Genomic DNA, 24,962 nt, shown 5'->3' with positions numbered 1-24,962 from the left:
ACCTCGTCTCCCGGTACTTACCTACACGCAACCTCCGATCCTCACAAGATCTCCTTCTCTACTTCCCTCTTATCTCCTCTTCCCACAATCGTATACAAGATTTCTCTCGCGTATCACCCCTACTCTGGAATCCTCTACCACAACACATCAGACTCTCGCCTACCATCGAAACCTTCAAAAAGAGCCTGAAGACCCATCTCTTCCGACAAGCCTATAACCTGCAGTAACCACCGATCAACCAAACCGCTGCATGACCAGCTCTATCCTCACCTACTGTATCCTCACCCATCCCTTGTAGATTATGAGCCCTCGCGGGCAGGGTCCTCTCTCCTCCTGTACCAGTTATGACTTGTATTGTTTAAGAATATTGTACTTGTTTTTATTATGTATACCCCTCCTCACATGTAAAGCGCCATGGAATAAATGGCGCTATAACAATAAATAATAACAATAATATATATATATATATATATATATATATATATATATATATATATATATACATATATAAAAAACGGACGAGTGCTATGCGAGTGTCATGCGAGTACATTGTGAGTACAATGCGATTTTCACACCTAGCATCCGATTTACATCAGAGTGCATTGCTGTCGGATTGCAATGCGATTTTAACATGAGCTTTTACATACAGCAGTTCTCTGTATGTAAAAGCTCATGTTAAAATCGCTACGTAATACACAACTGTACACATCCTTTTAAAACCAAATATTCTTCAAAACATATATATAAATATAAATATATATATATATAAGAAAAAAATTGGAACAGCACTAAACACAGTTCCTTAACAAAGTGCACGCATCCCTAGCCAGCAATCTCAGAAGGCTCCTTGTAACAATAGAAAAAAAGGGGACAACAGCACCACATTCTTCCAGAAAAAAAGTGATGTTTATTTCCCAAATGGCGTGGTGACGTTTCCGATACAATCCTTTCTCAAGGGCTTGAGAAAGGATTGTATCGGAAACGTCACCACACCATTTGGGCAATAAACATCACTTTTTTTTCTGGAAGTCTTTGGTGCTGTTTCCCCCTTTTTTTCTAATATATACTGTGTGTATATATATATATATATATATATATATATATATATATATATATACTAGCTGTTTCCAGCCAGCTAACGCTTGGCACGTGTGGTAATGTGCGGGGGGAGCCTCGTGTGGTAATGTGCGGGGGCGGAGCCTCGTGTGGTAATGTGTGGAGACAGAGCTTCGTGTGGTAATGTGGGGGGACGGAGTATTGTGTGGTAATGTGGGGGAACGGAGCCTCGTGTGGTAATGTGTGGGGACAGAGCCTCATGTGGTAATGTGGGGAACGGCGCCTCGTGTGATAATGTGTGTGGACGGAGCCTCGTGTGGTAATGTGTGGGGACTGAGCCTCGTGTGGTAATGTGGAAGGACGGAGCTTTGTGTGGTAATGTGGGGGGACGGAGTATTGTGTGGTAATGTGGGGGAACGGAGCCTCGTGTGGTAATATGTGGGGACAGAGCCTCATGTGGTAATGTGGGGAACGGCGCCCCGTGTGATAATGTGTGTGGACGGAGCCTCGTGTGGTAATGTTTGGGGACTGAGCCTCGTGTGGTAATGTGTGGGGACGGAGCCTCGTGTGGTAATGTGTGGGGACGGAGCCTCGTGTGGTAATGTGTGAGGACGGAGCCTTGTGTGGTAATGTGGGGGGGCAGGATTATGTGTGGTAATGTGATGGGGCGGGATTATGCGTGGTAATGTGGTGGGGGGGCGGGATGATCTGTGGTAATGTGGGGGGTGGGATTATGTGTGGTGATGTGGTGGGGGCAGGATTATGTGTGGTGATGTGGGTGTCTGGATTATGTGTGGTGATGTGGTGGGGGGCGGGATTATGTGTGGTGATGTGGTGGTGGGGCAGGATTATGTGTGGTGGGGGGCGGGATTATGTGTGGTGATGTGGGGGGCGGGATTATGTGTGGTGGGGCGGGATTATGTGGTGATGTGGTGGGGGGGCGGGATTATGTGTGGTGATGTGGTAGGGGGGCAGGATTATGTGTGGTGATGTGGTGGGGGCAGGATTATGTGTGGTGATGTGGGGGGCGGGATTATGTGTGGTGATGTGGTGGGGGGCGGGATTATGTGTGATGATGTGATGGGGGCGGGATTATGTGTGGTGATGTGGTGGGGGGCGAGATTATGTGTGGTGATGTGTTGAGGGGGCGGGATTATGTGTGGTGATGTGGTGGGGCAGTATTATGTGTGGTAATGTGGGGGGGTGGGATTATGTGTGGTAATGTGGTGGGGGGCAGGATTATCTGGGGTAATGTGGTGGGGGGTGGGATTATGTGTGGCAATGTGGTGGGGGGAGGGATTATCTGTGGTAATGTGGTCGGGGGCAGGATTATGTGTGGTGATGTGGTGGGGGCGGTATTATCTGGGGTAATGTGGGGGGGCGGGATTATGTGTGGTGATATGGTGGGGGTGGGATTATGTGTGGTAATGTGTTGGGGGCGGGATTATGTGTGGTGATGTGGTGAGGGGGCGGGATTATGTGTGGTGATGTGTTGGGGGGTGGGATTATGTGTGGTGATGTGGGGGGCGGGATTATGTGTGGTGATGTGGTGGGGTCAGGATTATGTGTGGTGATGTGGTGGGGGCGGGATTATGTGTGGTGATGTGGTGGGGGCGGGATTATGTGTGGTGATGTGGTGGGGCAGGATTATGTGTGGTGATGTGGGGGGCGAGATTGTGTGTGGTAATGTGGTGGGGGCGGGATTATGTGTGGTGATTGTTGTGAATTCCGTTCTCGAACTCCCTCCTGTGGTCATGAATTGTACTTCGGTGAGTTCTGTCCGTGGACTCCCTCTGGTGGCTGTGAGTGGAGCTGCTGGTTCTGAGATTCCTTCTCCAGCTGCCCTCGTTTGGGGCTAGGCTGATTCTCTATTTAACTCCACTCAGATCGTTACTCCATGCCAGCTGTCAATGTTCTAGTACTGGTTCAGATCTCTCCTGGATCTTTCTGAGGACCTGTCTACTCCAGCACAAGCTAAGTTCCTGCTTGTTCATTTGTTACATATGGTTTTTCTTGCTAAGTTCTAGTCCAGCTTGCTATCATGAAACTACCTGGCTAGCTGGAAGCTCTGGGGGTGCAGAGTGGGTCGGTGCGGGGGTATTTTTTGCACACTCTGCGTGGTTTTTGTAGCTTTTTGTGTTGACCGCAAAGATCCCTTTTCTATCCTCAATCTGTTTAGTTAGACTGGCCTCTCTTTGCTAAAACCTATTTCATCCTGTGTTTGTGATTTCCTCTTATCTCACAGTCAATACTTGTGGGGGGGCTGCTTTTACCTTTGGGGAAATTTCTCTGAGGCAAGTAAGGCTTTGTTTCCTTTCTTTAGGGGTAGTTAGCTCTTAGGCTGTGAAGAGGCGTCTAGGCAGAGTCAGGCACGCTCCACGGCTGTTTCTAGTTGTGTTGATAGGAGTAGGGTTTGCGGTCAGCAGAGTTCCCATTTCCCCAGAGCTCGTCCTGATTCCGTGTTTAACTATCAGGTCATTCCTGGTGCACCTAACCACCAGGTCCATAACAGTACAGCTGGCCCACAAAGTGTTAATGCATCTCAATAGAGGGAAAAGAGAAGTTCTGAGACCATTTTTTTTTTTCTCTGCAGTGTGTTTTGCCTTTCTTTTCCCCTTAAACTCTGGGTGGTTCAGAACTTAGGTGTGGATATGGACATTCAAGGTTTGTCCTCTAGTGTAGATCAACTCGCTGCAAGGGTACAAAACATTCAAGATTATGTAGTTCAGAATCCTATGTTGGAGCCTAGAATTCCAATTCCTGATTTGTTTTCTGGGGATAGATCTAAATTTCAGAATTTCAAAAACAATTGTAAACTGTTTCTTGCTCTGAAACCCCGCTCTTCTGGTGACCCTATTCAGCAAGTAAGAATCATTATTTCTTTGTTGCGTGGCGACCCTCAAGACTGGGCATTCGCCCTGGCGCCAGGAGATCCTGCATTGCGTAATGTAGATGCGTTTTTTCTGGCGCTGGGTTTGCTTTATGATGAACCGAATTCTGTGGATCAGGCAGAGAAAATTTTGCTGGCTTTGTGTCAGGGTCAGGATGAAGCGGAGGTATATTGCCAGAAGTTCAGAAAGTGGTCTGTGCTTACTCAGTGGAATGAGTGTGCCCTGGCAGCAATTTTCAGAAAGGGTCTTTCTGAAGCCCTTAAGGATGTTATGGTGGGGTTCCCCACGCCTGCTGGTCTGAATGAATCAATGTCCTTGGCCATACAGATCGATCGGCGCTTACGTGAGCGCAAAACTGTGCACCATTTGGCGGTATCCTCTGAGCAGAGGCCTGAGCCTATGCAATGTGATAGGACTTTGACCAGAGCTGAACGGCAAGAACATAGACGTCAGAAGGGGCTGTGTTTTTACTGTGGTGACTCCACTCATGCTATCTCTGATTGTCCTAAGCGCACTAAGCGGTTCGCTAGGTCCGTCACCATTGGTACTGTACAGCCTAAATTTCTTCTGTCCGTTACTCTGATTTGCTCTTTGTCATCCTATTCTGTTATGGCATTTGTGGATTCAGGCGCTGCCCTGAATTTGTTGGACTTGGAGTTTGCCAGGCGCTGTGGGTTTTTTTTGGAGCCCTTGCAGCATCCCATTCCTTTGAGGGGAATTGATGCTACGCCTTTGGCCAAGAATAAGCCTCAGTACTGGACCCAGTTGACTATGTGCATGGCTGCTGCGCATCAGGAGGATATTCGCTTTTTGGTGTTGCATAATCTGCATGATGTGGTTGTGTTGGGTTTGCCATGGCTGCAGGTCCATAATCCAGTATTGGATTGGAAATCAATGTCGGTGTCCAGTTGGGGGTGTCAAGGGGTACATGGGGATGTTTCATTATTGTCAATTTCTTCCTCCACTCCTTCTGAAGTCCCTGAGTTTTTGTCGGATTACCGGGATGTATTTGATGAGCCCAAGTCTAGTACCCTACCTCCTCATAGGGATTGTGATTGTGCTATTAATTTGATTCCTGGTAGCAAGTTCCCTAAGGGACGACTTTTCAATTTGTCTGTGCCAGAACACGCCGCTAACGAACCAATCAGACTTTGGAAACTTATCTGAGATGCTTTGTTTCTGCGGATCAGGATGATTGGGTGACCTTCTTGCCATTAGCTGAGTTCGCCCTTAATAATCGGGCCAGTTCGGCTTCTTTGGTTTCGCCTTTTTTTTGTAATTTTGGTTTTCATCCTCGTTTTTCTTCAGGACAGGTTGAGCCTTCGGACTGTCCTGGTGTGGATTCTGTGGTGGACAGGTTGCAACAAATTTGGACTCATGTGGTGGACAATTTGACCTTGTCCCAAGAGAAAGCTCAACGTTTCGCTAACCGCCGTCGCCGTGTTGGTCCCCGACTTCGTGTTGGGGATTTGGTTTGGTTATCATCTCGTTATGTTCCTATGAAGGTTTCTTCTCCTAAGTTTAAGCCTCGTTTCATTGGTCCTTATAAGATTTCTGAAATTCTTAATCCTGTATCATTTCGTTTGGCCCTTCCTGCTTCTTTTGCCATCCATAATGTGTTCCATAGGTCGTTGCTGCAGAGATATGTGGCGCCTATGGTTCCCTCCGTTGATCCTCCTGCTCCGGTGTTGGTCGAGGGGGAGTTGGAGTATGTGGTGGAGAAGATTTTGGATTCTCGTATTTCGAGACTAAAACTTCAGTACTTGGTCAAATGGAAGGGCTATGGTCAGGAGGATAATTCCTGGGTTGTTGCCTCTGATGTCCATGCTGCCGATTTTAGTTCGTGCCTTTCATTTGGCTCGTCCTGATCGGCCTGGGGGCTCTGGTGAGGGTTCGGTGACCCCTCCTCAAAGGGGGGGTACTGTTGTGAATTCCGTTCTCGAACTCCCTCCTGTGGTCATGAATGGTACTTCGGTGAGTTCTGTCCGTGGACTCCCTCTGGTGGCTGTGAGTGGAGCTGCTGGTTCTGAGATTCCTTCTCCAGCTGCCCTCGTTTGGGGCTAGGCTGATTCTCTATTTAACTCCACTCAGATCGTTACTCCATGCCAGCTGTCAATGTTCTAGTACTGGTTCAGATCTCTCCTGGATCTTTCTGAGGACCTGTCTACTCCAGCACAAGCTAAGTTCCTGCTTGTTCATTTGTTACATATGGTTTTTCTTGCTAAGTTCTAGTCCAGCTTGCTATCATGAAACTACCTGGCTAGCTGGAAGCTCTGGGGGTGCAGAGTGGCACCACCTCATCGTGAGTCGGTGCGAGGGTATTTTTTGCACACTCTGCGTGGTTTTTGTAGCTTTTTGTGTTGACCGCAAAGATCCCTTTTCTATCCTCAATCTGTTTAGTTAGACTGGCCTCTCTTTGCTAAAACCTATTTCATCCTGTGTTTGTGATTTCCTCTTATCTCACAGTCAATACTTGTGGGGGGGCTGCTTTTACCTTTGGGGAAATTTCTCTGAGGCAAGTAAGGCTTTGTTTCCTTTCTTTAGGGGTAGTTAGCTCTTAGGCTGTGAAGAGGCGTCTAGGCAGAGTCAGGCACGCTCCACGGCTGTTTCTAGTTGTGTTGATAGGAGTAGGGTTTGCGGTCAGCAGAGTTCCCATTTCCCCAGAGCTCATCCTGATTCCGTGTTTAACTATCATGTCATTCCTGGTGCACCTAACCACCAGGTCCATAACAGGTGATGTGGTGGGGGGCGGGATTATGTGTGGTGATGTGTTGGGGGGTGGGATTATGTGTGGTGATGTGGTGGGGGGCTGGATTTTGTGTGGTGTGGTGGGGGGCGGGATTGTGTGTGGTAATGTGGAGGGGGCGGGATTATGTGTGGTAATGTGGTGGGGGGCGGGATTGTGTGTGGTAATGGGATGAGGGGGCGGGATTATGTGTGGTGATCTGTTGGGGGCGGGATTATGTGTGGTGATGTGTTGGAGGGGGGTATGATGTGTGGTGATGTGGTGGGGGGACGGGATTATGTGTAGTGATGTGGGGGGCGGGATTGTGTGTGGTAATGTGGTGGGGGGCGGGATTATGTGTGGTAATGTGGGGGGCGGGATTGTGTGTGGTAATGTGGTGGGGAGCGGGATTGTGTCTGGTAATGTGATGGGGCGGGATTATGTGTGGTGATGTGGTGGGGGCGGGATTATGTGTGGTGATGTGTTCGGGGTGGGATTATGTGTGGTGATGTGGTGGGGGCGGGATTATGTGTGCTGATGTGGTGGGGGGCAGGATTATGTGTGGTGGGGGGTGGGATTATATGTGGTGATGTGGTGGGGCAGGATTATGTGTGGTGGGGGCGGGATTGTGTGTGGTAATTTGGTGGGGGTCGGGATTATGTGTGGTGATGTGGTGGGGGGCGGGATTATGTGTGGTGATGTGTTGGGGGGCGGGATTATGTGTGGTGATATGTTGGGAGCGGGATTATGTGTGGTGATGTGGTGGGGGCGAGATTATGTGTGGTGGGGGGCGGGATTGTGTGTGGTAATGTGGAGGGGGCGGGATTATGTGTGGTAATGTGGTGGGGGGCAGGATTGTGTGGTAATGGGATGAGGGGGCGGGATTATGTGTGGTGATCTGTTGGGGGGCGGGATTATGTGTGGTGATGTGTTGGAGGGGGGTATTATGTGTGGTGATGTGGTGGGGGGACGGGATTATGTGTAGTGATGTGGGGGGCGGGATTGTGTGTGGTAATGTGGTGGGGGGCGGGATTATGTGTGGTAATGTGGTGGGGGGGCGGGATTGTGTGTGGTAATGTGGTGGGGGGCGGGATTGTGTGTGGTAATGTGATGGGGCGGGATTATGTGTGGTGATGTGGTGGGGGCGGGATTATGTGTGGTGATTAGTGTTGAGGATTCCGATACCGCAAGTATCGGGTATCGGCCGATATTTGCTGTATCGGAATTCCGATACCGAGATCCGATACTTTTGTGGTATCGGGTATCGGTATCGAAACAACATTAATGTGTAAAATAAAGAATTAAAATAAAAAATATTGCTATACTCACCTCTCCGACGCAGCCTGGACCTCACCGAGGGAACCGGCAGCGTTGTTTGCTTAAAATTCGCGCTTTAACTTCCTTACGTGAAGTCCCGGCTTGTGATTGGTCGCGTGCCGCCCATGTGGCCGCGACGCGACCAATCACAGCAAGCCGTGACGTAATTTCAGGTCCTTCAGGATTTTAAAATTACGTTCCGGCTTTGTGATTGGTCGCGTCGCGGTCACATGGGCGACGCGACCAATCACAAGCCGTGACGTCACGGGAGGCTGGACACGCGCGCAAAATGCGCGCGTGTCCAGCCTCCCGTGACGTCACGGCTTGTGATTGGTCGCGTCGCCCATGTGACCGCGACGCGACCAATCACAAAGCCGGAACGTAATTTTAAAATCCTGAAGGACCTGAAATTACGTCACGGCTTGCTGTGATTGGTCGCGTCGCGGCCACATGGGCGGCACGCGACCAATCACAAGCCGGGACTTCACGTAAGGAAGTTAAAGCGCGAATTTTAAGCAAACAACGCTGCCGGTTCCCTCGGTGAGGTCCAGGCTGCGTCGGAGAGGTGAGTATAGCAATATTTTTTATTTTAATTCTTTATTTTACACATTAATATGGTTCCCAGGGCCTGAAGGAGAGTTTCCTCTCCTTCAGACCCTGGGAACCATCAGGAATACCGTCCGATACATGAGTCCCATTGACTTGTATTGGTATCGGGTATCGGTATCGGATTAGATCCGATACTTTGCCGGTATCTTCCGATACCGATACTTTCAAGTATCGGACGGTATCGCTCAACACTAGTGGTGATGTGTTGGGGGGTGGGATTATGTGTGGTGATGTGGTGGGGGGCGGGGTTATGTGTGTTGATGTGGTGGGGGCAGGATTATGTGTGCTGATGTGGTGGGGGGCAGGATTATGTGTGGTGGGGGGTGGGATTATGTGTGGTGATGTGGTGGGGGTGGGATTATGTGTGGTGATGTGGTGGGGCAGGATTATGTGTGGTGGGGGGCGGGATTGTGTGTGGTAATTTGGTGAGGGTCGGGATTATGTGTGGTGATGTGGTGGGGGGCGGGATTATGTGTGGTGATGTGTTGGGGGGGCGGGATTATGTGTGGCGATATGTTGGGGGCGGGATTATGTGTGGTGATGTGGTGGGGGCGAGATTATGTGTGGTGGGGGGCGGGATTGTGTGTGGTAATGTGGAGGGGGCGGGATTATGTGTGGTAATGTGGTGGGGGGCAGGATTGTGTGGTAATGGGATGAGGGGGCGGGATTATGTGTGGTGATCTGTTGGGGGGCGGGATTATGTGTGGTGATGTGTTGGAGGGCGGGATTATGTGTGGTGATGTGGTGGGGGGGCGGGATTATGTGTGGTGATGTGGTGGGGGGCGGGATTGTATGTGGTAATGTGGGGGCGGGATTATGTGGTAATGTGGTGGGGGCGGGATTGTGTGTGGTAATGTGGTGGGGGGTGGGATTGTGTGTGGTAATGTGGTGGGGGGCGGGATTGTGTGTGGTAATATGATGGGGGCGGGATTGTGTGGTAATGGGGTGGGGGGCAGGATTATGTGTGGTGATGTGTTGGGGGCGGCATTATGTGTGGTGATGTGGGGGGCGGGATTGTGTGTGGTGATGTGGTGGCGGGATTGTGTGTGGTAATGGGGTGGGGGGCAGGATTGTGTGTGGTGATGTGGGGGCGGGATTGTGTGTGGTGATGTGGGGGGCGGGATTGTGTGTGGTAATGTGGTGGGGGCGGGATTGTGTGTGGTGATGTGGGGGGCAGGATTGTGTGTGGTGATGTGGTGGGGGCGGGATTGTGTGTGGTGATGTGGGGGGCAGGATTGTGTGTGGTGATGTGGTGGGGGCGGGATTATGTGTGGTGATGTGGGGGGCGGGATTGTGTGTGGTAATGTGGTGGGGGGCGGGATTGTGTGTGGTGATGTGTTGGGGCGGAGCTACTGTGCAGAGGGCAGGATTAGCGAGTAATCACGATGCCTCTTATATATATATAGATATATATAAATAAATATTAGATAGATTAAAAGCCTGCAAATGATCCGCCGCCTACAGTATGGAATAGACTTTAATAGAATAGTAGATATATACACATAGTATAGGAATATACACTCACTGGCCACTTTATTAGGTACACCTGTCCAACTTCTTGTTAACACTTAATTTCTAATCAGCCAATCACATGGCGGCAACTCAGTGCATTTAGGCATGTAGACATGGTCAAGACAATCTCCTGCCGTTCAAACCGAGCATCAGTATGGGGAAGAAAGGTGATTTGAGTGCCTTTGAACGTGGCATGGTTGTTGGTGCCAGAAGGGCTGGTCTGAGTATTTCAGAAACTGCTGATCTACTGGGATTTTCACGCACAACCATCTCTAGGGTTTACAGAGAATGGTCCGAAAAAGAAAAAAAATCCAGTGAGCGGCAGTTCTGTGGGCGGAAATGCCTTGTTGATGCCAGAGGTCAGAGGAGAATGGGCAGACTGGTTCGAGCTGATAGAAAGGCAACAGTGACTCAAATCGCCACCCGTTACAACCAAGGTAGGCCTAAGAGCATCTCTGAATGCACAGTGCGTCGAACTTTGAGGCAGATGGGCTACAGCAGCAGAAGACCACACCGAGTACCACTCCTTTCAGCTAAGAACAGGAAACTGAGGCTACAATTTGTACAAGCTCATCGAAATTGGACAGTAGAAGATTGGAAAAACGTTGCTTGGTCTGATGAGTCTCGATTTCTGCTGCGACATTCGGATGGTAGGGTCAGAATTTGGCGTAAACAACATGAAAGCATGGATCCATCCTGCCTTGTATGGAGCATCTTTGGGATGTGCAGCTGACAAATCTGCGGCAACTGTGTGATGCCATCATGTCAATATGGACCAAAATCTCTGAGGAATGCTTCCAGCACCTTGTTGAATCTATGCCACGAAGAATTGAGGCAGTTCTGAAGGCAAAAGGGGGTCCAACCCGTTACTAGCATGGTGTACCTAATAAAGTGGCCGGTGAGTGTATATATATATATATATATATATATATATATATATATATATATATATATATATATATTTATATACAGTACAGAGCAAAAGTTTAGACTCACCTCATTTAAAGATTTTTCTGTATTTTCGTGACTATGAATATTGTAAATTCACACTGAAGGCATCAAAACTATGAATTAACACATGTGGAATTATATACTTAACAAAAAAGTGTGAAACAACTGAAATTATGTCTTATATTCTAGGTTCTTCAAAGTAGCCACCTTTTTCTTTGATGACTGCTTTGCACACTCTTGGCATTCTCTTGATGAGCTTCAAGAGGTAGTCACCGGGAATGGTCTTCCAACAATCTTGAAGGAGTTCCCAGAGATGCTTAGCACTTGTTGGCCCTATTGCCTTCACTCTGACACAGTGATGGCACCGCTAGTCACTGAGTCTGCGCTGGCAACATTTCATTCATTCTCCAGTAGTTTGCAGCTGGGACGGTGGCATTAGCACCGTCCTGGTTGCAAACTGTATATCCCCCAGATATGGATTACGGCGTGGGACACATCGACGGACAGGTATGGTATATTGTTGTATTGTTGGTTTATTATTTTTTATTTATTACAGGAAATCGAGGGCTTCGGGGAATTAGCAGATGTTGTAAGTATGGTTTAATCAAGAACAATAAAGGAATCTGTGTGTTTATTTCAAATAAAGGATTTTTTAATGGGTGTCTGTGTTTTATTTACTATTTAACTATATGGGGTTAGTAATGGGGTTGTCTAATTGACGCATCTTCATTACTAACCTCGGGGCTTGATGTCACAAAGGTGACATCACACCCCAACTGTTACCCCACTTGCCACCGCTACAGGGCAAATGGGAAGAGCGAGTCTAAGTGCCGGAATTGGCGCATCTTACAGATGTGCCTATTCTGGGGTGGCTGAGTGCTGATGTTTTTAGCCAAGGGGGACCAATATATATATATGTATTGCACAGAAAGATAGATAGAAGAAATGACTGCACTCACTGCAGGAGCCAACAGGATAGAAGAGATGGATTACATACAGTAAATACAAATAGAATAGGTAGATATATAGATGTCAGTGACAAATACAATTAGTACACTGTGTGTGCAAATTATTGGACATGTATTTTATTAATAAAAGATTATTTATGGGGAAAAAGGGCATGGGCTAACGCGCAATTTTTGCAACCTGCAGAGGGAAAGCAAACCACTGGGGGCAAATGTTTATAGCCTGGGAAGGGGGTAATACCCATGGAGCTTCCCAGGCTATTAATATCAACTCACAACTGTATACTTAGCTTTTAATGGCTATTAAAATGGGCGACCCCCCAAATAATGATGTGGGGTCCCCCCATAATTAACCCCTTTCTGACCTCGTACGGGATAGTACGTCCGAGGTCAGATCCCCCTCTTTGATGCAGGGCTTCGGCGGTGAGCCCGCATCAAAGCCGGAACATGTCAGCTGTTTTGAACAGCTGACATATGCCCGCAATAGCGACGGGTGAAATCGCGATTCACCCACCGCTATTAACTAGTTAAATGCCACTGTCAAACGCAGACAGCGGCATTTAACCAGTGCTTCCGGCCGGGCGGCCGGAAATGAGCGCATCGCTGACCCCCGTCACATGATGGGGGTCAGCAATGCTTCTGTATAGTAACCATAGAGGTCCTTGAGACCTCTATGGCTACTGATCGCCGGTAACTGTGAGCGCCACCCTGTGGTCGGCGCTCACAGCACACCTGCATTTCTGCTGCATAGCAGCGATCTGATAATCGCTGCTATGTAGCAGAGCCGATCGCGTTATGGCAGCTTCTAGCCTCCCATGGAGGCTATTGAAGCATGGCAAAAGTAAAAATAAAAAGTAAAAGAAAATGTGAAAAAAAATAAAAAAAAATGTAAAAGTTTAAATCACCCCCCTTTCGCCCCATTCAAAATAAATCAATAAAAAAAAAATCAAACCTACACATATTTGGTATCGCCGCGTTCAGAATCGCCCGATCTATTAATAAAAAAAGCATTAACCTGATCGTTAAACGGTGTAGCGAGAAAAAAATTCGAAACGCCAGAATTAAGTTTTTTGGTCGCCGCGACATTGCATTAAAATGCAATAACGGGCGATCAAAAGATCGTATCTGCAACAAAATGGTATCATTAAAAACGCCAGCTCGGCTTGCAAAAAATAAGCCCTCAACCGACCCCAGATCATGAAAAATGGAGACGCTACGGGTATCGGAAAATGGCACAATTGGGGTTTTTTTTGGAAAAAAAAAAAGTTTGGAATTTTTTTTCACCACTTAGATAAAAAATAACCTAAACATGTTAGGTGTCTATGAACTCGTACTGACCTGGAGAATCATAATGGCAGGTCAGTTTTAGCATTTCATAAACCTAGCAAAAATGCCAAGCAAAAAAACAAGTGTGGGATTGTACTTTTTTTGCAATTTCACCACACTTGGAATTTTTTTTCCGTTTTCTAGTACACGACATGCTAAAACCAATGATGTCGTTCAAAAGTACAACTTGTTTAGCAAAAAATAAGCCCTCACATGGCCATATTGACGGAAAAATAAAAAAGTTATGGCTCTGGGAAGGAGGGGAGTGAAAAACGAACATGGAAAAACGGAAAATCCCAAGGTCATTAAGTGGTTAATAACCAGCAAAGGCTATACAGACAGCTGTGGGCTGATTTTAACAGCCTAGGCAGGGGCCATGGATATTGCCCCCCGCTAAAAACATCTGCACTCAGCTGCTTCAGAAAAGGTGCATCTCTAAGATGCGCTAATTCTGGCACTAAGCCTCGCTCTTCCCACTTGCCCTGCAGCAATGGGCCAGACTGGCCATCTGGCAATTCTGGCAAATGCCAGAAGAGCCTGTCTGGTCATGGGCTGCCTTGTCTGCTATGTTGTTAACAGAATCGATGTTCTCAAGAAACCCATACTGTTACGAGTTGTGATGAAGCACAAAGTTGCTGACTCCGTCACTTACCCCAGCTGGCTACGGGCATCATTAGAAATATTGTTCTTGTAGAAAATCTTCCTTTCCTCCATCCAGGGTAATATTACTAATATATCCCATCTGGTTCATGGGGACAGGGACAATATTTGCCTGTGTGATTTCAAATGTCTGGACTGAATTTCAGCCCCAGTCCATTCCTGGTTGTGGGGGTTGATGTCACCTCTGTGACATCAAGCCCCAAGGTTAGTAATAGAGAGTCTTCAATAAGACGCCCCCATTACTAACCCCAAAGTCAGACACTCAGTAAAAAGATTCTTTAATTGAAAAAAAGACACAGACTCCTTTAATGTTCTAAATTAAACCATACTGCCACACCTACTTCTCAGTCGCCCTCGATCTCCTGTAATAAAGGTAAAATAATAAACCAACAATATACCATACTTGCCCGTCGTTGTGTCCCATGTCGTAATCCATATCTGGGGGATATACAGTTTTCAACCAGGACGGTGCCAAAATGTGACCATCCTGGCTGAAAATCACTGGTGAACGAGCTGCTGAGAGCGGAGCTTCAGTGACTAGCGGTGACGTCACTGAAGCTGCGGTGAACTCTGGACCGTGGGAAAATGAATTGGCATTTTCCCACGCTCCAGAGTTCAGTGCTAGTTGTGCTGACAGCATCTCCTCCTTCACCAGTGGTTTTCAGCTGTAGCGGTTGCATCTTCGCACCAGATATGGATAATTGCCAATAATTCACAGTGTTAGGTACTAGAGGTATTTACAGTGTTAGATTTTAGTGGCTAAATAATTCTGAACTTTGCAACAACAAAAAAAATCAAAACTTTGATCTTTGTCACCATTTTCTGATACCCATAAAAGTTATTAGTTTTATATCAATGGACCTATACGAGAGCTCAGTTTTTTAGCTCACCAAGTTGATGTTTTTATTGATTTCTATTTGGGATACATAAGATGTTTTCATTGCTTTTTATTGCATTTTTGAGGGCAAGTGCAGTGACTGAAAAAATATCAATTGTTTTATATTTTCTTTTTACTGTTTAATGTATGGTTTCAATAATTTATGGACACAGCGTTGCCACAAATATGTTTATTTTTTATTTGCTTTTATTTGTTTATTTGTGAACTGGTAAATGGGATTATTCAAGCTGATATTTGTTTTTGCTTATTTTTTTTAGCTTTTTTGCTATCTTATTGGACTTGAACCTGTGATCATTTGATTGCTTACACTATATTCTGCAATAATTTAGTATTACAGTGTAAAGTTAAATTGACATTCTCCTATGCAGCCCAGTCACAGGCAGTTGGCTGCCAGGGTAATCCATCAGCACTGTGCAATCACATTGCAGGGGTGCTGATGGGTCCCAGTGCACGCGCGGACTCACAAGCGAGTCATTTAAGGTGTCATTTATTGACAACAGCTTGCAAATGGGTAAACAGCAGCGATTGGAGCTGGCTCAGGTTGCTTCAGATGCAGGCAAATTCCGGCTGTACAACAGAGTCGGCATCTCCTGCGACGGGCTTCTAAGCTCACTCCATAAATCCTCTGGGTCAATATAACATATTCTTACCACTATGGTAAGTTTTTTCTTTGGTGAGATGTTTCCCTTAAATGTATTGGACAATGACATACGTTTCTTTTCTATTTTCATATTTAGAATGCATAAGCCTATACTAGAATAATACTTGGATAATTGCCTTCCAAACTGCGCATCATGGGATGTGGGATATCCGCAGGCTCAGCCACCAGCCAACGTTCCATGTGCAAGTCTGGAAAAGGTAAGCTGGCATGTTTTTCGACTCTGAATCTATTTAATCAGATACATGGATATTACACCCTCTAAGGGTATGTGTCCACGTTCAGGATTGCATCAGGATTTGGTCAGGATTTTACATCAGTATTTGTAACCCAAAACCAGGAGTGGGTGATAAATACAGAAGTGGAGCATATGTTTCTATTCTACTTTTCCTCTAATTGTTCCACTCCTGGTTTTGGCTTACAAATACTGATGAAAAATCCTGACAAAATCCTGATGCAATCCTGAACGTGGACACATACCGTAAGTCTCCAACACTTAACAAACACACATGCCTTTGCATACATGGCAAAACCTATGCTCTTCACCATCATTTATTTAAAAAAAACACATGAATACACTGAGGGAGTTTGAATGATCATAACACCGTATCCACTGAATTGGGGAATGTGTGCCCTTTCATCTTGCTCACTCAGCAGCCAAGTATCACTACAGATAGATTAAGCTACACCACCATTAACCCACCAGGCAGTGGCAGCCATTGGTCAGTCCAGACTATTCTTCATGACGACACATGCCCATCATTCCAGGGGGCCATACAGCCTGAACAATGGATGGGAGGATGGGGGTTGTATCACAGGTAACTACATTTTTATGACCAAGCTTTCTGTCCTATAAATGTTTACTTGTCTTGTCACCTACATACATGGGGTCAGGGTCATTTTCCCTACCCATCAACCAATAGATCTTTTTCACTCTTTACAATGAAAGTAGAAAATAGAGATTGGAATGGTGACAATTGGAAATAGACCCCACTTAGTGGAGTAGTATGATATGTTGGAAATAACTGATAGTAAGCATTTGGTGAGGAATGTTGTTAAGAAAGGTGGGATCACCAACGCTTAAGCAGCTACAACCCTCAACCTACTGTCTCCTTCCCCATCATCCTGTAGAACCCTCAACAGCAGGGTCCTCTCCCCTCTGTACTAGTCTACCATTGTTAGTTTGTTTACTGTAAGGGTACCGTCTCACAGTGGCACTTTGGTCGCTACGACGGCACGATCCGTGACGTTCCAGCGATATACATACGATCTCGCTGTGTCTGACACGCTACTGCGATCAGGGACCCCGCTGAGAATCGTACGTCGTAGCAGATCGTTTGAAACTTTATTTCGTCGCTGGATCTCCCGCTGTCATCGCTGGATCGGTGTGTGTGACACCGATCCAGCGATGTGTTCGCTTGTAACCCGGGTAAACATCGGGTTACTAAGCGCAGGGCCGCGCTTAGTAACCCGATGTTTACCCTGGTTACCATTGTAAATGTAAAAAAAAAAAACACTACATACTCACCTTCTGATGTCTGTCACGTCCCCCGCCGTCAGCTTCCTGCACTGACTGAGTGCCGGCCGTAAAGTAAAAGCAGAGCACAGCGGTGACATCACCGCTGTGCTGTGCTTTACGGCCGGCACTGACACAGTCAGTGCGGGAAGCTGACGGCGAGGGACGTGACAGTCACCGGAATGTGAGTATGTAGTGTTTTGGTTTTTTTTTACATTTACAATGGTAACCAGGGTAAACATCAGGTTACTATGCGCGGCCCTGCGCTTGGTAACCCAATGTTTACCCTGGTTACCCGGGGACTTCGGCATCGTTGGTCGCTGGAGAGCGGTCTGTGTGACAGCTCTCCAGCGACCACACAACGACTTACCAATGATCACGGCCAGGTCGTATCGCTGGTCGTGATCGTTGGTAAATCGTTTAGTGTAACGGTACCCTAAGTGATATCTGTAATTTTTATGTAACCACTTCTCATGTACAGCACCATGGAATCAATGGTGCTCTATAAATAAATAATAATAATTCATTACACTTTTACACATCGGTAATATGGGTGGACAATATAGATGCAGTAATAACTATATGTTCACCGTAATATTACCATTCATTATTACAAATACACTAACAAAGTCATCAGAATGTAAATGCTTTATTAATATATATATATATATATATTAATATTAATATATATTAATATATATAGACAATAATGTCATAGCAAAAGTGAGTGGCATTGCAAATAGAATTTGAAATGTATAACTACTAAAAAGCACATTAACCCAATAAAACTATATCCATCATGATGACCATCTATCCTACGTATATTAGAGTATGGCTGAACAGGTGATAACATCTCATTGTAAGGCTATGGTACCAAGCTAATTTTGTCCATTGTTAGGGTGTTACAGCAAAACATTCAGGTTCTTGGATTCTATAGCAGTTCTCTAATTCAGCCTAGATGTTTATTCCTGGCCCTATTCTAGAATACCCACAATCATAAGAATAACCCAGTCTGGTGACCTGACCCTATGACCCTATAATGCTTGTTAATTATCCTGATGGGTTTAATCTGGAGAATTATTCCAGGGGATCTTGTGAGCTGTTGTGTTTTAGTAGTCCAAATAGTGGATGGGATGTTCAGTTAAAGAGAACATTTATTTTTTTCTCACTGCATATATATCACCACCATATCCTGCAGGTTTCTTTGTCACCTTTTACATCTGTACTTGCACCCAATGAGGCTTATGCAGGATTTACAGGATTTACCAGCACTGCAAGCCAACAGTCACTGGGGAGCTGTACATTCTCTGCACTTACCCTTGATATAATAATATTGGGAGTGTGATAATTAAAGGGAATCTGTCACCAGGTTTTTGCTACCTAATATGAGAGCAGGTTGATGCAGCCAAATAGATCCTTAAAGGGAACCTGTCACCTGAATTTGGCGGGACTGGTTTTGGGTCAAATGGGCGGAGTTTTCAGGTGTTTGATTCACCCTTTCCTTACCTGCTGGCTGCATGCTGGCCGCAATATTGGATTGAAGTTCATTCTCTGTCCTCCGGAGTACACGCCAGTGCAAGGCAGTATTGCCTTGCGCAGGCGTGTACTCCGGAGGACAGAGAATGAACTTCAATCCAATATTGCGGCCAGCATGCAGCTAGCGGGTAAGGAAAGGGTGAATCAAACACCCAGAAACCCCGCCCATATGACCCAAAATCGGTCCCGCCAAATTCAGGTGACAGGTTCCCTTTAATCCATCAATGTATCAGTTCGTTTACGGGGTGCAGCCGTTCTGACCCAATCAGAGTTTTTAAATTTAGAGCAGAGCTGAGAAAGCCCACACCAGACTCTGTATGTACATTGTCTATTGATAGTGAGCTGCTTATCATAGGAAGGCGTGGAGTCAGATGACCAAGCACACACCTCTGTAGCTGCTGTAGTTCATGCAATGATAATCACCAGGTGATAAAACCTGCATTGTAAAAAAAAACAACACACAGCCTGACACATCCCTCAAATCTGTGCTTTAATCCTTACCTCATGCTGTCCTCAGATTTCATAGCAAAAGCCCTGCTGATGGATTCCCTTTAATCTAAATTACAATAGATTGGTAGGTAATTGCAATAAAATATATATGTTCTAAAAAGACAAGAAGCAATTGTTGCAAAATCATTTTGCAAGTTGAAAATATAGAATAATTTCTTGGCTCTGACAATCAACTTGTTACAGGGAATCTGTCATAAGGTTTTTGCTATGTAATTTTAGAGCAGTATGATGTAGGGGCTGTGACTGTTATTTCAGCGATGTGTCATTTGCTGCATTATTTCAATGAAATCAGTGTTTTATCAGCAGGAGATTATCACTACTGGACTAGATGTCTTGTGCCTCCTAGTTAACTACTCTGTGTAACTCCACCCTCACCACTGATTTTCAGCTTTCTGCCAACGTCCAATGTACACAGAAAGCAGCCAGTCAGTAATGTGGGTGAGGTAAAACAGGTCTCAGCATTCTGAGCACTGCTAGATCTGGAGAAGAAAAAACATGAATTGTATCAAAATGACAGCATGCAGACCAGCAAGTGACACATTGTTGGAATCGGAGTCTGTGCCCTACTGCTGTTCTCAGATAACATACCAAAAGTATGCTGACAGATTCCATGTAACTGCTGCATGTGCATAGATATGTTCTTTCTTCATTTTCATGTGTAACTTAAGTTTTTTATGCTACCTCAGCACTTTAATTATTGCCTTAATATCACTTCCATATATAACCTTTTTGTTATTATTCCAAAGCTTACTCCATCACAGAAAGTATGATTATATTATTATTATTATTCCCACTATATATACAACATCACTACAAACTATTGTTGTGCCGTTTAAAGCACAGGGGGCAATCATATATTGATTCTGTTTCATAAGATTAATACATCACTTATACTAAAAGTCTCATTAATTATAATTACATCTGTACATGGAATACCAACCCAAAAATAAACCCTTCATAATGTCATATATCCATGTACCTATGGCTTAACTTGATAACATGACTATAACTTGCGCTTTGTATGCTTCTACACAGAAAATTACATAGTATATTTATTAACCAGTATCTGATATAGTATTATATATATTTTTCTTCCAATCAGTCTAATTTGTTGTACAGCTATAAATACTCTATTTAATTTATGTACTAGGTTTACATGAAATGCATTGCAGCTACTATATATATAGTTTTGATTAGAAGCTGCTAAGGTGAATAATAATATATTTGGCTGTACTTATACAATATTAGGCATTTGGAGTCTACATCAGGGGTCTCCAAATATGGCTCCCCTGAAAGTCTGTGGTCCTATACTGCAACTTCATATGCTTGAGTGGTAATGTCATGAGGGCGTCACATCCCCCTGGAAGACCTAGAGTTAGACCGTCACTTCGGGTAATTAATCGCAGGTCTTCTTTAGAGATGGTGTGATTTGTGTCCCATATTAAATGGATTTAGTTTCTTTTGGTACTGAAGAGGTTAATGACTCATTGTATTGTGGTCATAAACATGCAGCTCCATTTCAGGTGCTTCTGATCTGGTTATTACCTCTTCCTATATAAACTGGTCAGACCTTCTTGTCACTACCTGTGAAAGATTTGTCTTCCCGTGCTGTGTGCTAAAGCTAAAGGTACCTTCACACGAAACGACGCTGCAGCGATAGCGACAACGATGCCGATCGCTGCAGCGTCGCTGTTTGATCGCGGGAGAGCTGTCACACAGACCGCTCTCCAGCGACCAACGATGCCGAGGTCCCCGGGTAACCAGGGTAAACATTGGGTTGCTAAGCGCAGGGCCACGCTTAGCAACCCGATGTTTACCCTGGTTACCAGCATAAAATGTAAAAAAAACAAACAGTACATACTTACATTCGCGTCCCCCGGCGTCCGCTTCCTGCACTGACTGACTGACTGAGCGCCGGCAGTAGCAGGGCACAGCGGTGACGTAACCGCTGTGCTGTGCTTTCACTTTCACTTTGCGGCGATCAGTCAGTGTGGGAAGCAGACGGCGGGGGATGCGAATGTAAGTATGTACTGTTTGTTTTTTTTACATTTTACACTGGTAACCAGGGTAAACATCGGGTTACTAAGCGCGGCCCTGCGCTTAGTAACCCGATGTTTACCCTGGTTACCAGTGTAAAATATCGCTGGTATCGTTGCTTTTGCTGTCAAACACAACGATACACGGGGATCGGACGACCAAATAAAGTTCTGAACTTTATTCAGCGACCAGCGACATCACAGCAGGATCCTGATCGCTGCTGCGTGTCAAACTAAACGATATCGCTAGCGATCCGTGACGTTGCAGCGTCCTGGCTAGCGACGTCACGGATCGCTAGCGATATCGTTACAAAGTCGTTTCGTGTGAAGGTACCTTAAGTGTTGGAGTAGAGTTGTTGCAGTAGTAGTGTTCGGTGGTTTGCTGTAGTTCGTGTGTGTTTATCTCCTGGTCTCTGTTCCCTTTAAGGGAACCTGTCAGCAGGATGGTACATAGTAACCTACACACAGTGTCAGTTTGGCGCCGTTATACTGATTAAAATGATAATCAGTAGCAGCTCGGAGATAATTGACCAGCGATTTCTCATTTTTCCAACAAAATTTACAAAACCATTTTTTTAGGGACCACCTCACATTTGAAGCGAGTTTGAGGGGTCAATATAGCAGAAAATAGTGGCACCATTCTACAAACTGCAACCCTCAAGATGCATAAAACCACACTTAAGAAGTTTACTAACCCTTAAATGCTTCACGAGAACCAAAGCAATGTGGAAGGAAAAAATTAACATTTTACTTTTTCACCAAAAATTTACTTTGGAACCAAATTTTTTATTTTCACAAGGGTATCAGGAGAAAATGGACAACAAAATTTGTTGTGCAATTTCTCCTGAGTACGCCAATACCCCTTATGTGGGGGAAAGCTACTGTTTGGGTGCATGGCAGGGGACAGACGGGAAGGAGCACCATTTGACTTTTTGAATGCAAAATTGGCTGTAATCAATGGCAGGCACCATGTTGCATTTGGAGACCCCCTCTTGTACCTAAACAGTGGAAACCCCCCAATTCTAACTCCATCCCTAGCACAGCCCTAACCCCAACACACCCCTAACCCTAATCACAACCCTAATCACAACCCTAACCCCAACACCACCATAACCCCAACACCACAACCCTAACCTCAACATAACGCTAACCCCAACACAACCCTAACCCCAACCCTAACCCTAGCACAACTCTAACCCTAGTTAAACCCTAAATCTAGCTATAACCCTAACCCCAACCCTAACCCTAGCCCCAACCCTAGCCCAATCCTAACCCTAGCCCAACCCTAACCCTAGCTCTAACCCTAAACCTAGCCCAACCCTAACCCTAGGCCAACCCTAACGCTAGCCCCAACCCTAAACCCTAGCTCTAACCCCAACCCTAACCCTAGCCCCAACCCTAACCCTAATTAAAAAAAAGTAAATAAATACATTTTGTTTTATTATTATTATTTTTACCTAACTAAGGGGGTGATAAAGTTTTATTTACTATTTTTTTTATTTTGATCACTGTGATAGGGTCTTTCACAGTGATCAAAATGAACCAATAGGAGGAATCTCCTATTATTGACGGGTGCTGGCCGGCAGATCTCGGCTGGTGCACTTCGCATGCGCCTGCCATTTTCTTCCTGGAAGGAGACGCCATGGGACATCACCGGGGAATGCAGGAGGTGTCAGAGGTATCGGGGGGCTCAGGGGACGCCATTTCTCTCTCCTCTGATGTGCTAGATCATATCAGAGGAGAGAGAAATAATTAGGAAGTCAAACTTTTTGTTTTTGTGATCGCTGTTATTTCGTGAATAACGGTGATCTCACTCTGGGGTTGGTGAAAACCGACATGAATCATGTTCTCCAGGGTCTCAGCTACCCCATAAAATTTCAGATGCTGGGGATCGCTATAACCTTATTTCTCATCGCTGTTAAAAAGCAGCGCTGAGGAATAAGTACCCTTAACTGCCGCTGTTAAAAAGCGCATTGGCGGTCGTTAAGGGGTTAACAAGAGCATAGTAAAGTCAGAGACTCGGGCCTCTCTACCTTCAAGATTACCCCTGGGACAAAGATAGTTGGGGTCCAAGTTCCAGGGACAGTTTGAGGCTCCCCTTCCTTACCAAAAGACTGTCACTGCGTAACAGGTACATAGGTTTTTTTTCTCATAGATTGTTGCATTGTTCTACAGTTAGGTCCATATATATTTGGACAGAGACAACATTTTTCTAATTTTGGTTACAGACATTACCACAATGAATTTTAAACAAAACAATTCAGATGCAGTTGAAGTTCAGACTTTCAGCTTTCATTTGAGGGTATCCACATTAAAATCGGATGAAGGGTTTAGGAGTTTCAACTCCTTAACATGTGCCACCCTGTTTTTAAAGGGACCAAAAGTAATTGGACAATTGACTCCAAGGCTATTTCATGGGCAGGTGTGGGCAATCCCTTCGTTATGTCATTCTCAATTAAGCAGATAAAGGGCCTGGAGTTGATTTGAGGTGTGGTGTTTGCATTTGGAAGGTTTTGCTGTGAAGTAAACATGCGGTCAAAGGAGCTCTCCTTGCAGGTGAATCAAGCCATCCTTAAGCTGCGAAAACAGAAAAAACCCATCCGAGAAATTGCTACAATATTAGGAGTGGCAAAATCTACAGTTTGGTACATCCTGAGAAAGAAAGAAAGCACTGGTGAACTCATCAATGCAAAAAGACCTGGGCGCCCACGGTAGACAACAGTGGTGGATGATCGCAGAATAATCTCCATGGTGAGGAGAAATCCATTCACAACAGCCAACCAAGTGAACAACACTCTCCAGGAGGTCGGCGTATCAATATCCAAATCTACCATAAAGAGAAGACTGCATGAAAGTAAATACAGAGGGTTCACTGCACGGTGCAAGCCACTCATAAGCATCAAGAATAAAAAGGCTAGACTGGACTTTGCTAAAAAACATCTAAAAAAGCCAGCACAGTTCTGGAAGAACATTCTTTGGACAGATGAAACCAAGATCAACCTCTACCAGAATGATGGAAAGAGAAAAGCATGGCAAAGGCGTGGTACAGCTCATGACCCAAAGCATACCACATCATCTGTAAAACACGGCGGAGGCAGTGTGATGGCTTGGGCATGCATGGTTGCCAGTGGCACTGGGTCACTAGTGTTTATTGATGATGTGACACAGGACAGAAGCAGCCAAATGAATTCTGAGGTATTCCGAGACATACTGTGTGCTCAGATCCAGCCAAATGCAGCCAAACTGATTGGTCGTCGTTTCATACTACAGATGGACAATGACCCAAAACATAAAGCCAAAGCAACCCAGGAGTTTATTAAATCAAAGAAGTGGAATATTCTTGAATGGCCAAGTCAGTCACCTGATCTCAACCCAATTGAGCATGCATTTCACTTGTTAAAGAGTAAACTTCAGACAGAAAGGCCCACAAACAAACAGCAACTGAAAACCACCGCAGTGAAGGCCTGGCAGAGCATCAAAAAGGAGGAAACACAGCGTCTGGTGATGTCCATGAGTTCAAGACTTCAGGCAGTCATTGCCAACAGAGGGTTTTCAACCAAGTACTAGAAATGAACATTTTATTTAAAATTATTGAATCTGTCCAATTACTTTTGGTCCCTTTAAAAACAGGGTGGCACATGTTAAGGAGTTGAAACTCCTAAACTCTTCATCCAATTTTAATGTGGATACCCTCAAATGAAAGCTGAAAGTCTGAACTTCAACTGCATCTGAATTGTTTTGTTTAAAATTCATTGTGGTAATGTTTATAACCAAAATTGGAAAAATGTTGTCTCTG

The 24,962-nt window shown here is 45.4% G+C and overlaps 1 protein-coding gene across 2 annotated transcripts in view; it reads left to right on the top strand.

Moving 5' to 3' along the window:
- PPEF2 (protein phosphatase with EF-hand domain 2) overlaps nucleotides 1–24,962 on the top strand; it is a 132,228-nt gene that overhangs the window by 14,625 nt on the left and 92,641 nt on the right. The window contains exon 2 of one of the 2 annotated variants that reach the window (XM_077276130.1): nucleotides 15,648–15,768. In XM_077276130.1, the coding sequence (XP_077132245.1) occupies nucleotides 15,705–15,768 (64 nt within the window). In that variant the 5' untranslated portion in view covers nucleotides 15,648–15,704. Of the gene's footprint in view, nucleotides 1–15,647; nucleotides 15,769–24,962 lie in introns of those variants that run through there. The other variant, XM_077276144.1, reaches the window with a different exon arrangement.

The sequence above is a fragment of the Ranitomeya variabilis genome, chromosome 1, assembly GCF_051348905.1.
Source record: "Ranitomeya variabilis isolate aRanVar5 chromosome 1, aRanVar5.hap1, whole genome shotgun sequence".
NCBI classification, from domain to species: Eukaryota; Metazoa; Chordata; class Amphibia; order Anura; family Dendrobatidae; genus Ranitomeya; species Ranitomeya variabilis.
This window is presented reverse-complemented; position numbering and strand designations above follow the sequence as displayed.